Raw genomic sequence first — 15,859 nt, 5'->3', positions numbered from 1 at the left:
CTAATGGTATTAATTGATCATCCTGAACCATAGTCCTACTGGCTTTGACTTGTCTCTTTTTCTCCCTGCCTAGGACTTTACAATGACTTTTTATCTCAGACATTACTGGAAAGATGAGAGGCTCTCCTTTCCTAGCACAACAAACAAAAGCATGACCTTTGATCATAGATTGATCAAAAAGATTTGGGTGCCTGACATCTTTTTTGTCCACTCCAAAAGATCCTTCATTCATGATACAACTATGGAGAATATAATGCTGCGCGTATACCCTGATGGAAATGTCCTCTTCAGTCTCAGGTAAGGTGGGCTGTGTACCTTTGGCTTCCTGGGCTGTCTACACCAAAGCTTAGTGGATCTCACTTCTGACTAAACTCACAATATTACTGTTTGTTTAGTCATGTTGAAGATTGGGACACAAGCAGAAAATGTGATTATTCCTTGTTCTAGCTTTCACATTTTAAAGACTAGTTTTCTACTTTAGTCAGCATATCGTTGGAGAATAATAGAAAATAAGGTTGGACAGAGTGGAGCTGGATTATGGAAATCCCTAAGAGTCTGGCCCACAATTTTATAGGCGCACAAAATTGCTTTTCTTTTTTATCAACTGAACATGACCAAGCAGTCTTGGAACCTTGGGTTAATTAAATAGTTTTCTTAATTATCTCCTTCATTTTTTACAAGAAGGTATAGTCATCATTCAAAATTACCACGCATCTGTTTACTCCCTTTTCATTTTTTTAATTCAAAACCTTGTTTTCTGACACTATGCTATAACAGCCCTCCATTTTTAATTCACAATATGTTCTTTTAGCCTAATGATCCTGTGCATACTGAATAGCTTATCACTGGTAATTCTAAAAATGTCTAGTAAATCCAAGTAATTCAATGTTTTTCATGTCTTAGAAATCCCAGAAAGTCTCCAGTAAGACTCTGAAGAAAAAAAATAATAAAAAATGGTTCCCAATGGATTCCACATCCTCGTCCTTGGAACGTGTGAAAATTTCTCTATTTGGGGGAGAAAAACAAAATCTTTGCAGATGTGAGTAAGTTAAGGATCTTGAGATAGGAAAATTATCCTGGATCAATTGGTTGGGACCCAAATGCTATCAATCAATCGTAAGCCTCTTTGATCAAGAAAGACAATGTGACCATTGAGACAGAGATTGGAATGATAAAACCACTTGCACAGGTCTGCCAGCAGCTGCCAGAAGCTGTAAAAACCAAGGAATGGATTTGTCCCTGAGAGCTTCTGGGGGAACAGAGCCTTTCTGACACCCTAATTTTAGCATAGTGATACTAATTTCAGACTTCTGTCCTCCAGAACTGCAAGAGAATAAATTTCTGTTGTCTTAAGCCACCAAGTCTGTGGTAGTTTTTTACGGTGGCAATAGAAAATTAATACAGATTCTTTTTGTTCACCAGAAACACCATGCTCACTTTAGGACAAAGATGCTGTTGCCATATTGCTGTCAATGTTTTTAAAAATGCAACGAAAGGAAAGTATTACTTTCGATAGAACTTTTAAGTCAGGAGTGCATTGGGACTCGAATACGTACTGGAGTCAGGCCTCACTAGGAATCAGAAGCAGAATGACAGCTTCTGGCCATGGAATCAACTGTTAAAAACTTTTAACTTTTTAAAATTAATTATTGTGATGAAAGAATTAACTCTAGTAGATTGTCCTTACCCTGCACATTCCAAAGAATGATTTCTGGCTCAGTCTCCAAGCCCTTGAAATATCCCGCCTGATAAGAGGATCTTTGTTGACCCTGAGGCTTTGGACCATAGCAGGTAGTCTATGCTAACAACGGGATTTATGGAGGAAGTTTTGAGCTACTTGGTATCAGCTTGACCTCTGGACCAGCTGGAGACCAAGGTCAGCTAGACCTATGGAACCAACTCCTCAGTTAATACCTTGGACCCCAGGGCTCAGGTAATTTCTCTGGTTGGCAGTACCTCACGGTCACACATCAATGTTGGGACAGTAGCACTGCCCACGTAACTCCACTAGAATAGGACAGCTGGAAACTTTCTTTGGTCTCTACTGGACCCTGTTCTCTGTGACTTTTCCATTGTTGGTTTTTATCTATGTCTTTCTCATTGTAATAAACCATAACTATGTTAGTGTAACAGCTTTGATGAGTTCTGTGAGTGCTCCTAGCAAATCATGGAACCGGAGGGTGGTCTTGGGGAATCCCCAAAAATAGGACTAAAATTGTTGTCCACACAGTTATTCTATTTGGCAGCACAGCCAGTCCAAGCCTGGAGCCAGGTTACCTGGTTCCAGGCTTTGTTCTGACACCATCGACTGACAAAGCTTCTCTCTTTGGCCAAACTCTGCTGGGCTCCTCTGAACTTTCTTCTCACTTAATCCCTGACTTTTGAGCTTCTGTGTTTGTCTCTCTAAGTGCATTCAGCCAGAATCTTCCATCCGCAATATCTGATCACCCTCCAAATCTGATTAGATTCCTCATCTTCCACCACCCCAGGCAATGTCTGATCACCCTGGCCTGCCATTAGCAAGAATCCTTTTAGGACCTTTTAGCCAGAACTCCCCACCCCCACCAACTAGCGGTGATGTTTCCTCTGAGTAATGTTTCTGTTCATTGCCCCTGGTTATAACCCTGCTCCTTGGCTATAATTTCTACTTTTCCTTGTTGTATTTGGAGTTGACCCCACTCCTCTCACCCTTGTTAATAAACCAAATTACAGTAGTCCCCCTAAATAAAATTTCCCTTACTATTCTTGAACAAGGGTTATGAGTAATTTTTTCTTTTTTTTTTTAAAGATTTTATTTATTTACTTGACAGAGAGAGAGATCACAAGTAGGCAGAGAGACAGGCGGGGTGGGGGGAGCAGGCTCCCTGCTGAGCAGAGAGCTCAATGCGGGGCTGGATCCCAGGACCCTGAGGTCATGACCTGAGCCAAAGGCAGAGGCTTAATCCACTGAGTCACCCAGGCACCCCATGAGTGGTTTTTTTCTTTACCACCACTTATTTAACCACTGTGGTTGTTAACTTATTCATATCTACTATGAAGGAGGTAAACTCAAAGATTTCACAGGTCCCTTCTGTACATGTCTACTTATATGTGGATTTTTTTTGTAAATATAATATGGTAATGTGAATGTATTTTCTCCTATGATTTTCTTAATATTTTCTTCTTTCTAGCTTTACAGTAAGAACACAATATAAAATGCATATACAAAATATGTGTTAACTATGTTGTCAGTAAGGCTTTAATAGTTAAGTTTTTAGGGAGTCAAAAGTTATACATGATTTTCAACTGTGCAGACGTTGGTTCCCCCAACCACTGCATTGTTCAAAGTTCAGGTGTACCAGGAATATACCAAAATGAGTATGTTTTGTGACACAGTGTCATCCAGATACCTCCTTGGCTTTCATTTTGCTGCATGACCATTGAAAATAAATTGGTTCAACTTCTCTGATTAGCTTGGGGTCACGGGGGTACCTGGGTGACTCAGTTGGCTAAGTGACAGCCTTCAGCCCAGGTCATGATCCTGGAGTCCCAGAATCAAGTCCCACATCTGCCTCCCTGCTCAGCAGGGAGTCTGCTTCTCCCTCTGACCCTACCCCATTTCACACTCTCTCCCTCAAATAAATAAATAAATAAATAAAAGCTTTAAAAACAAAACAAAACATAAAAACAACTTGGGGGCACCACAGGTAGGAGCAGCTGTTGCCTTCGTTTTGTGCAGCCTTGCTCAGGGGTCTTTTGTAAACCTCTGATCTGCTGTTGTGTATACCAGAGTCTGTACTTTGAGGCAGGATCATAGCATAGCAGCCTCTGCCTAAAGCCAGAAAAACCTAGGAGAATATAAAATTTGAAAAAACAATTCTCATCAGTATGCAAGCCTTAATGGCACCTGAATTATGCATTGTGCACATAAATCTATAACTGAAAATGCTCCAGGCTTTCTCCTTCCTCCTGGAAAAAGAATTTTCTCAAGTAAACTTGTTTTGTGAGAGAAACCTTTACCCATAGGTTTTTATTACCACCATCCCAGCCCTTTTTGACTAGAAACAAAGTTTGGATCTTCCAAAGAGCAGAAAATATTTAAATCTACTTAAAAGTCGTCTCCCTTTGAAGTATGTTTTTCTGAAGACATCAGAGCCAAATAATACAGAGGGCATAGACTAGGAGACAGGAACAATCTTTAGAGCAGGAATTCCTGCATTAACCCTGTGTTTTCGGCAAACCACACACCTCCTGGGTTCGTCTCCTTAGACATTACTTCGATAGAGGATGGCAATGCCTGTTTCCCATTATTCTTGAAAGGCACACAAAACAAACATCCCAGTAAGGGAGCTTCAATATTGCATGTTTATTTGGCCATATGGTGACATGATCTGCACTTTTTGTTCTCTCTCTCCTTTTATAGGGTAACTGTGTCAGCCATGTGCCTTATGGATTTCAGCAGATTTCCTCTTGACACTCAAAGCTGTTCCCTTGAACTAGAAAGCTGTAAGTCTTACTTCCTGATGGAGTGAGTACTCATGATCTGAACATACCATCACATATCCGCATGTATATAAGCATGTACTTACCAAGCATTTACAAATCTTGATATAAGTTAAATATATTGATTCAAAATAATTTCTTCTTTTTTTTAAACCAAAGATGATGCAGATTGTCTCTCAAAGGAGAACACCCAGGGAAAGGATGTTTTCATAAGTATGTATTCTGTAGTTTCCACCTGATTATAAAGGAGCAAGTTCCCTTAAAGGGTATATTCTTGCTAATCTTATTAACATAGACTGACACACCTCCCAAATTTGGAAAGCTCTGGAATTCATTTTCCCAAATAAGTCACAATCTTCCATTAAATGTACATGGGCTCCCCAGAAAAAAGGCAGCTATAGACATAGACCCTCTAATCAAAGCTGTCGGGGGGCTTCTGAGCTGCCTCCTTGTCAATCACTGGTGCTGAGCCCTCAGTGGTTTTGGACACCACAGTTTAAAAGCTGACTGCAGATTTTCATAATGTGGCCAAAACGCTGGAAATCTCAGTGGATGCTCCTCCCCAAGTGCATGAGGAGCTTTCTATAACACTATTTGATTTCAGAAGAAAATTCATTTTTGTTTTTGCTTTTGTTTTTCTGGTGAAAAGTTCCTTTTTATTGACACATTGAGTTTTTTAAAACTGTCCCTTGGTCTCTCTTCATCGCCTCATCCCTCCACATGACAATCTCCATTCTTTTTAGATTTCTTGTCAGCTAGATATTAAGTACCCTAAAACAAATGAAACTGAGGTTAAATGAGACTTTCTAAGGGGATTTTTTAAATTAACATCTACTCTATCTTCAGGGGTCAGATCTGTGAATCATCAGTCTTATACAATTTACAGCACTTACCGTAGCACTTACCCTCCCCAGTGTCCATCACGGAGCCGCCCTATCCCTCCACCCCCCCCCCTCCAACAACCCTCAGTTTGTTTCCTGAGATTAGGAGTCTTTTGTGGTTTGTCTCCCTCTCTGGTTTCATTGTGTTTTATTTTTCCCTCCCTTCCCCTATGATCTTTGTCTTGTTTCTCAAATTCCTCATATCGGGGAGATCACATGATAATTGTCTTTCTCTGATTGACTTACTTCGCTTAGCATAATACCCTCTCGTTCCATCCACATCATTGAAAATGGCAAGATTTGGGGGGTTTTTTGATGCTACATAATAATTCATTGTGTGTGTGTATATATATACATATGCATATATATATATATATATATATATATAAAATCACATCTTCAGAAGAAAATTCTTTATGAATTCAGCTCATTTTGGAATTTCATCCAAGAGAGCTGCAAAACTAGAGGGCCCTGATGAACTGGGGTCAGGCCTCTGACTTGGAGCAGGTGGTTCTGTGTGTGAGGACTCGGGGCACACAGGGAGGGGAACAGTGATTTGGAGAGTTTTAACAGGACGTGTGGGCACGAGAAAGACCACCACGCTATGCCAGTGACTAGGCCCAAGTTTTGGAGACTATTCTTCTCTTTTTTTGATATGGGTATTATTAGTCTATCAGCAAACGTTTTTCAGGATCCCATATCTACACCAGACCAGGCACCTCATGATTCCGATGATTCCAGTGACAGGAATACTATTCTCTTGTTCTAGATGCCTACAATGAAGAAGATCTAATGCTGTACTGGAAACAGGGAAACAGATCCCTAAATACTGATGAGCATATTTCCCTTTCTCAGTTCTTCATTGAGGATTTCAGTGCATCAAGTGGATTCGCTTTCTACAGCAGCACAGGTGCCTTATATTATGTGGACAGTTCATCAGCATTTACTGAACACCTACTGTTTGCAAAGCACCACAATCTGGGAAAAAACCTGAATCCAAATGCATGTCCCGTTTGGCCAGTACCCTCTTTCCTTCTTCACAGGCAGCCTCCTCCACCTTTCCAGTACATGACTTCTCTTCCTTGTGCAGTCACCTCTGAATAAACACCTTGCTTCCACGCCTGGCCTCCACAGTCTCCTCTGAACACAGCAGACAGAGTGATCTTTGAAAATATAAAGACCACAATCCTTTCTTACTTAAAACCTTCCAGTGTGTTTCCACCACACTTACAACAAAACTCAAGTGTCTCAAATGGCCTACAAGACGCTCATGATCTACCTCTGACCTCACCAGTACCCCCGCCCCCTCCGCTCTCTGCACACTGGCCTTCTAGCCTGTCCTCACACACACACGCCTGTCTCATTCTCCCCACACAGCTTCTGCTTTGGCCTTTTCCTCACTCTGCCTGGAATGATCTTCCCCCAGTTTTCTCATAACCAGCTCCCTCCTCCCATCCAGGGTGTTATTCAAATACCATCTCGCAGAGTGCTTTCTTAACCATCGTGTCTAAACTGGGCCTCCTTCCTCACCATTCCCTGTCTCTGTTTGTCTCCACAACACTTAACACTACCTGAAATATCTCTCTCGTTGACTGCTTTCTTTCCTGAGGGCCTTACTAGAAAGAGTGCACGACATCTGTCTGCCTTGTTCACCGTTTCTTCCCCAGCACCTGGAATGGGCACGGCACCTGATAGATACTCAATAAATATCGCCATGCCTGCTTCGGCGGCACATACACTCAATAAGAATGGCTGGGGGAGTCAGGCAGAAACACAGAAAGTCTGTTCAATATCAGGCCTATATTGTATACTCTTCACTATGACAGATATACTTGTCATTTGGCAACATGAATTCTTGGTATTTTTTGAATTATACTTGATCCCTGTTGATTAAAGTTGGAAGTAGCTTCCTCTTCCCTGGTTATTAGCATTCTAGGTCATTTAAGGAAGAATCCCTATAAAATGCCATTTCAGATTTTTGAAGCCTGGAAAATGTATGCTGCCACGGAGTTTCAGAGCCGTCCTGCCTAGAATCTTTTTACCTACTGACTTTTCTCCCTGGAGGTGCTCTATTCTGCCCTTAGACTCTGGAGAGGGTTCTCTGGGTGTTATCTAAAAACCTGAACCATTAAGAGAGCAATCAAAAATGTACATCACAGGGAAGGTAAAGGTCTTTTTAGAACCAACAGCTATGTAACCATTTAGATCCAGAACAAATGCTCTGTTTCACTTATTTGTCTATAAAGCTTGGGATACAGCAGGTAATGCTACTAACTGTAATAATGTAAGTAACACACATATTATTTGTTTTAATCATTTGTATACCCTTGGTACATAGTGGATGCTCAAGAGGTAATTGCTAAATGAATGAATGAGAGGTAAATAATTTGAAAAAAAAATTCAGAGATGTTTAAAGAAAAAGCCTTTGTAATCCTACCTTCCTAGAGATAAAATATTATTTTTATAAATTTCCTTCTCCTTTTTGTTTTTTCTCTTTGTATTTCTCTATATAGATAGATACAGTTGACCCTCAAACAATACAAGTTTGAGCTGCATGGTCCACTTAAATGTGAATTTTTTTTTATAAATACAGTATGGTTCTGCACATGTATTTTCTCTCCCTTATGGTTTTTTTTTAACAATTTTTTCTCTACTTACTTGATTGTAAAAATACACTGCATAAAATGTACAAAATAGGTTTTACTCAACCGTTATGTTTACTGAGGCTTCTAAGCAGCAGTAGACTGTTAGTAGTTAGGTTTGGGGGACTGTAAGTTTCTATATAGATTTTCAAAAACACCAGGGCCAGCACTCCTAACCCCTACATTATTCAAGGGTCAACTGTCTGAGTATTTTTTATCAGGATTTTTAATGCTCTGAGTCCTAAATTTAATTAATATTTAAACAAATGAATGTGTGTAATGAACAATGATACATACCAAGTATAATTTATAACTATTTTCATTTTGCTGTTATGATGAAATAACTTTGGCACATGATAGGTTAGGACTAAGTCTCTTCAGTGTTTGAAGCTATTACAATGTCATATATATGAAGCATAGAAATTCAAGAGTATTGCTTCCTGCACAGAATATATGCTTCATATATAAAATGGAAATATCTCTTCAGATTTTGAAACACAAGTATCCAAAATATACACCCAACCATCGTCTTATAAAGAAAAGTTTAATTTTCATTTCCAAATTCTTATTTCACCAGTATGCCATTCCTTTGGCCTCACCATCTTTTTATTTGTCCTAGTGAGACTTTTTAAGCCCTACCAGACAGGTCCAACACTAGCTGATTTTTTTCTTCTTCTAGTCATGTTTTCTTAGAGTCTACCTAAAGCCACACAGAATACTTATACTGTAAAGCTTATATTGTAAAACTCAGAAAGATGCTTTTAAGTGTTTTAAAATCCACTAAAAATTCTTAACAGTCCAGTATGGTTACAATTTTAAGAAAAAAACATTTTTATTTCTAAGAAAATTTTAAAAAAGAAAAGAATTAGGTTTAAATATACATGGTTTGTATAGCATAATAGAAAATTATCCATGATAATTTTTAAAAATTTTAAATAATGTTATAGAAGAATATATATATAATCCCATATTTGCTATTTTAAAAAGCACTTACTTATAGAGGGGAACCTGGGTGGCTCAATCAGTTAAACATCTGCCTTTAGCTCAGGTCATGAGCCCAGGGCCCTGGGATATAGCCCTGCATCATGTTCCCTACTCAGTGTGGAGCCTGTTTCTCCCTGTCCCTCTGTCACTCCCTCTCTTTGTGCTCTCTCACTCTCTTTCTGTCAAGTAAATAAATAAAATCTTTTTTTAAAGGATTTTTATATGTGGTTTTTGAATGTCCAGAAAGATTTATAGTTGATACTTCTGAGAGTTGAGTACAGAGCGGCGATATTTTCAATTTTATTTCAACACGTCTGTATTTTTAAATTGTTACAACTTATACATTTCTAATAAGAAAGATTAAAATCTGTTTTAAGACTATAAAAATATAAGAGTGAAGCATTTTGGAAGTTGTAGTCAAATATCTTTTTTTAAGATTTTATTTATTTATTTGAGGGAGAAAGAGTGGGAGTGTGAAGGGTAGAGGGAGAGGGAGAGAGTCGTAAGCAGACTCCTCACTGAGTGTGGAACCCGACATGGAGCTTGATCTCATGACCCTGAGATCATGACCTGAGCTGAAACCAAGAATGGGAAGCTTAACCAACTGCATCACCCAGGCACCTCCAAATATCAAGTTATTAATCATATATGTGTTTATTCAATGATGCTTAGGTTTCAGAAAGATTAACACTTCCAAATTCATTTTAGCTTACAAGTATATGATAGTTCTGCCTCACATTATCCACGAATTATTAAATATGGCCTCTTGAGACCTAAACCCAAATGTTTTTCTTAGATTAGTATCCTGTTTAAACATATGAGCTTCATCAGAAATAATCTGTTCATATTTATATTCCTAGCATTATAACAACCCCCATAACCTCTGTATAGCCAAATCAGCTATACAGGAAAAACTGCACTTCTGGTTCTGGTTAGAAGAGCCAGAAATAGAGTTATAATTATACAACTTTAGTTTCCATTTGATAGCTGAACCATCAGTTCCCACTTTTTCCTTGGCATCTTTACCACCTCCCAAGAATGTTAATAAGCAGGGGAGGGCTTCTGCCCTCTCTTAACTTTCAATGTCTCTCACAATCATGCACTATAAATTTACAAAGAAAAACGAAAATGACTCCTGCCCCTAAAGAATGCATTGATCATTACTCTTTATTGCAGCATAACATAGTGGCTAAAAGTTCAAGTTTTGGAGACAGACTGCATGAGTTCAAATTCCGCCCCTGCCTCTTACTAGAAATGTAGGCAAGTTGCTTAGTCTCCCTAAGCCTCAATGTCTTCATCTTTAAATTGGTTTTATAACACTCTCTACCTCATAGAGTTGTGAAGATACATGATTTAATACTTTTAAATAATTTAGAATACTGTACACCATAAATACCTTTGAATACTGTCTGCCATACTCAGGAAATATTAGCTAGTAGAGCTAGTATTAGCTCATCACTGTTTTCAACAACAACGTCACCAGGATCCTTTCAAAACAGAATGAGGCCTTTAGTGTCACAGGTCATTGAAGGTGACAGTGTCCACATATAAAAACCTTCTCGAACATTGTCTTGAGACTGACTCCTCAAGTCTCCCTAGGGGAGACAAGGGATGGTATTGTGGTTGAAGCTATAGGCCAGGAAGAGCTCAACCACAATACCATCCCTAGTCTCCCCTGCCCTGAAGAACCACACAACAGAACAGGGTTTCTCCTGCTCAGTTGACAAAAACAAAGTTATTATTCAGAAAATTACGAGTAAAGAAAGGACCCTGTTCATAGTTAAAACCACATAAACTAACAGTGTCTTTCTTTATGAAATTCTTCCACAACTTTTCCTTATCTCCTTTATCTCATGATAATTATATGAAGGTATAATATCAGAGAGGCTGTTATCCCACTTTACAGCTATAATCAAAAATTCTCAGCTGCACACAATAATGGAGTAGGACTGTAACATGGGAAATATTAGACAATGAATAGTTCAAAAAATAGTGTATATTCTGACTTTACAATGCACTATGTAATGTGCCTTTTCTTTCCCTTGGGAATGAAACTTTTTGCTATTCCTGGAACATATATCAACTGATGGTGAGAGAGAACTCCAGAACAGATAAGGACACGAAGGGTCATCAGCATGTAACTGAGAATAGAATACTAAGAGGAGAGTTTGCCAATTTAGGGTGGGTTTGCTAGATTTATGTTTGGGCTGAATGCCCAAATAGTGACCTGATCCATCTATTAAGTGTGCCATCTTGAGTTTCCTAAGAAACTACTACTGAGACTGGTACAAAATGTTCTCTAAACCCTTTTGCAGTGCTTGTGATTTTGCTTTGTAATTTTTAACCTATAGTTTCTTGGGTTTGATTTTGGCTTTACACTTCCTTCCAGCCAGTGTGAAAAAGGACACCTGAACAAAACTGTGTGAATGTGACCACAATTGTTGCTTCTGATCAGCATGAACCAATCAATATTACCAACATGAGTTTATATAATTCCAACCAGAAGCAAAGAAACATCATCATTTGATTATTTTTTTCAGATTTATTATAGATAAATTAATGGTACCCACTAGTCTTTATGAATCCTTTTATGAATCCCTTGCTACCTAGATTCCAACTTGGAATCCAATGACTCAGTAGCCACTGTGAATCTTTTCCTTCAGATAAAATGTTCCCTTTCATTCGTTAAAGCTAATAAATGGTTTATTGGCTGTTGCCCCAGTCATTAGTCATGTATTGAAGACTTGCCCACTTGCAGAAACAATGCAAACACAATATATTTTGGAGAAAGGTTTTTAAAGGCCAATCCACAAAATAGAATTACCAGTCATTCCTGAATAACAGCTATGAAATTTAAGGGGAATCTTTGAATCACATAACTAAGCAGAATACAGGTCAGTTCAACAAACACAGATAGGGCGACAGGCTCAGGCCCTGTCCTCCTGCTGGGTAAACAAGGATGAGTATGTTCAGTTCCATGTTCCCTTAGAGCTTAGAGTTTAAAGAAGCACGGATTTCACTTAGTGTCAAGTTTACATGAGGACATCTGTTCTAAGGAAAACTCTGAATTTTTCTCATAGGTTGGTACAATAGGCTTTTCATCAACTTTGTGCTAAGGAGGCATATTTTCTTCTTCGTGCTGCAAACCTATTTCCCAGCTATGCTGATGGTGATGCTTTCGTGGGTTTCATTTTGGATTGACCAGAGAGCTGTTCCTGCAAGAGTTTCCCTGGGTAAGTACCTTTGTGAAATGTTAATATCAGAGAAAGTTCAAGAAGGTTAAAAAAAAAAAAAAAGTGGAGAAGAAAAGAGTCATGGTTTACCAGGGGTGGTTAGAGACACGCATTCAGGTTACAACATTTATCTTCACAACCTCAGGGGCAAACTGTAATTGGACTCTTTCCTTGGGAACTGAGGCATTAGGTACGAAGCCTGCACCAGCTGACCAAAAGGGAAATAATAAGGAGAAATTATGAAACTACGGAGCATAAACAGCCTCACTTTAGAAACCTATCTCCTCACTTTCAGGGAAACCTCCTCATCCTTTCCCCAACCCTCTTCTCTTTGTGTGACAAACTTTTGCATCATAAAAAAAAAAGATCCTTCAAACTAACTCACACTGTGCTATTGGTATTTGAATACATGACTTCTTGGGTAGGGGGCAATGTTAATTAGAAATCAGGGCTTAACCTAAACACCAAAATCAGAACCAACCCCAGTGAAATTCCAGTTACTGTGGTCCTCTACTTGGCAAGAGATTCAGGGGCGGGGGGCTGGGGGCAGACATTGCCAGCTTCATTAAGTCATCACACAGGTATGATTATCTACTCCATCTAGCATGCACGTGCCACTGTCACACATACTGATTTATGGGAACGATTTCAGGCCTGCTTAGCGGTGACTGAGCTCTTATAATGTGGAAGATGCCTGGCTAAGCACTTGGATAACCTGTTACTGAATCAGAACCCGAGAGACAATTCCACTTGCCTTCTCAGTTAGTTTAGGGCAGAGCTCCCTCATTTCAGCTGATTTTGTTCTTTGACCTGTAATGCTCTACCCAGACAGAAGATTGTTATAAGTGCTTCCCAATCATTGTAATTATCACACAATTCATTCCAGAAAGGGTGATTTCTAAGCTAATGTTCACAAATTATATGCATACTTCAAAAGATCATTTGAAAGACATAAATTGTCATTAATATTAATAATTTGTTCACCTCTTTCCCCTATTAAAAGCTTCAATCTATAAGCAGTTGAGGCTTGACTATCTTCATGGGAAAAAATACCACCTGAATGAGTAATTAAATTATTGCGGCTGGACCTTCACATCGGAGCAGTCACGCCCTGACCTCACGACGCAGTGGGGCAGGGGAGAGCTGCACAGGAGATGAGAGGCACATTTCCGGCCCTCAAGACAGAATGAGAAAGGCGTTCAGTCTCTAAAGGTTTATGAACATGATTTTCAATCAGATTCCTGAAGCCGACGGCTCAGCTCTTACACTTTGAAAATGACAAGTAATAAAAGCTGGTTCCAGGGCGGGCTGGGGAGAATGGAGAACACTGAAGTGCCTTTAAGTCGCCCCTGAAATTCTGTGCTTCTTGCATCTACATCTGATTCCCTAAGGTGTTGGGAACTTGCTATGCAGATTTATGTAAAATAATATATGAATCAGAACTGTCTCTCTCCCCTCTTAATAAAGGGAACTGTAGTATTCCTATTCCACTGTTAGCCTCTCAGGCTTTGGCTTCCTAACACCCTCAAGTTTTCTCAGAGATAGTTTGTGCTCTGGGGGCACCTGGGTGGCTTAGTCTGTTAAGCATCCGACTCTTGATTTCAGCTCAAGTCGGGAGATCGAGCCCTACATCAAGCTCTGTGCTGGGCCTGGAGCCTGCTTAAGATTTTCTCTCTCCCTTTCCCTTCCCCTCAGTTCTCTTTCTCTCTCTCTGTCTGTCTTGCTCTTAGAAAAACAAAGTAAGATAAAGATATTTTGCACTCTGCTTTACTGGCTGTTTCCAAATACTGAGCCAACTGATTCTCCAGAAGTTCCTTCTGTCTATCTCATTTGCCTTTTCTCAGTTGTTTCCCCTTCATCACACCCTGAAGTATTTAGTACTATTAAGCCTTCTTACCAAATTCAGAACCAAGGGTAATGGTCAAAACCCTAGCCTCCTCTTTCTCATCTGCAAAATGAGATGATTAATACAGCCTTCCAAGGTCACCGTATGAAATGAATGGGAGCTTTCGTCTCAATGGCCTGCCCCATAGTGTTTGATAAAACTAAACAAACTAGCAATAAATTTGTTTGCAGTACTCTGTGCTAGCCTACGTTTTCTCCTCTTTTAGACTTTTCTTTCACTTGTCTTCCTTGCACTCCTTGAGTCTGGGATAACTCCCTCCCAAGGTTTTGCTTGTTTTTGATTTGCTCATCAAATGGAGCAAGCCTCTTGTTTCTGACTACTGTCTCTATGGAAAAAAAGAAAAAAAAAATCCCAAATCTAAGTCTTTATCTCAGATCTTTCTCTCAGGTTCCAGGTAGTAATCCCAGCTGCCTGCTGGAACTCATCTCCAGGTTCTGCAAGTGTTCCACTTGTTCAAAACCCAGCAGATTGTTATTGCCCCCTCTACAACCCCTTCCCTAACTCCATTTTTTTCTCTTGGTTTTTCTTGTTCTTTTAAAGGCCCCCAAGGTGTTGAATCTTTCATAGTTGGAGCCTCAATTTCCTTCTTAGTCTTTAGCAGTCATTCTTAGGTATTATCCAGAACCCCAGAGAGATTTGTTTTTGTGGGTTATATCTATCATTATTAGCCATGTTGGATATTAAAACAGAATTTTTAAAATATGTGTAAGTCCATTTAAACAACAATAATCTCATTACAAATTAACACATTCTATGAAAAATATCTTTTTTCTAAAACAAAAAATTAGTGAGAGGAGAATTATTGTTGTACATTTTTGCAGATCTTTAATATCTGGCCTTCTGGAGAGCAGTTGGATTCTCACCTCTGCTTCTTCAATCTGTTGTAAAAGTTTCAGATGAAATACAGGGGAAAAAAAATGACCTTGCTCAGATATGTGGTTGGAGAAAAAAAGCCACATTTCAATAGTGTTTTCCAGTAATTGTGCATAGTCTTCCGTGACACTGTACCAAAACTCAGCAAGTGACAGTTTTTTAAAGGTTAGTTACAGTGTGAAATCTGAAACCATATCATTGAATTTCTTTCTATTCTATTAGATTAAAATGCATTGATCTACCTTGCATTTTGACTGGATCTTTTTACCTAGGCATCAATCATTTGAAAACTATTAGTGCACTGAACTATATCTTCCCAAAGCTCACGTAATTCACTATACAATGTCAAAAAATCACATTTGGGGCATCTGGGGGTGGTCAGTCAGCTAAGCGTCCAACTCTTTATTTTGGCTTAGGTCATGATCTCAGAGCCCTGTGTTGGGCTCTGTGCTCAGTAGGGAGTCAGCTTGAGATTCTTTTTCTTCCTCTCCATTTGCCCCTCCCCAGCTCACACTAAATAAATAAATAAATAAATAAATAAATAAAATCTTCTAAAAAGTCACATTTATTAATGCCACCATTAATCTCATGAAAAAGTGTTTGAGTAGTGGGAAGCTCTCAAGCTTATAGTGATGAATAGGTATTTAACATCATTCGAGTTTTGATTTGAAAGCTCAAATTTTATTATTAGATAACAAATATCAGGGTTGTTTTACCTCAAGTGAGAGGCTTACATTACTCAGTTTTGAGAAATGTCTGCTAGATACCCAAATCTGGACAACCATAATTTGTCTGTGAGTTGTTATTTTAAGTGAAAGTGGTGTTCCATTTTTCAAAACGTCTGGTGTTCAGTGTGTA

At 39.0% G+C, this 15,859-nt stretch overlaps 1 protein-coding gene across 1 annotated transcript in view; it reads left to right on the top strand.

Annotated features, from left to right (window-relative positions):
* Positions 1 to 15,859, top strand: part of GABRR3 (gamma-aminobutyric acid type A receptor subunit rho3) — a 44,786-nt gene that overhangs the window by 18,712 nt on the left and 10,215 nt on the right. Inside the window, exons 4-7 of the mRNA XM_044255006.1 lie at positions 74 to 297; positions 4,403 to 4,485; positions 6,133 to 6,273; positions 12,070 to 12,222. Of these exons, the coding sequence (XP_044110941.1) occupies positions 74 to 297; positions 4,403 to 4,485; positions 6,133 to 6,273; positions 12,070 to 12,222 (601 nt within the window). The remainder of the gene's footprint in view (positions 1 to 73; positions 298 to 4,402; positions 4,486 to 6,132; positions 6,274 to 12,069; positions 12,223 to 15,859) is intronic.

This window comes from Neovison vison, chromosome 6 (assembly GCF_020171115.1).
Source record: "Neovison vison isolate M4711 chromosome 6, ASM_NN_V1, whole genome shotgun sequence".
Classification (NCBI taxonomy): domain Eukaryota; kingdom Metazoa; phylum Chordata; class Mammalia; order Carnivora; family Mustelidae; genus Neogale; species Neogale vison.
The sequence above is the reverse complement of the archived record's forward strand: the minus strand, read 5'-3'. Positions and strand labels throughout refer to the sequence as shown.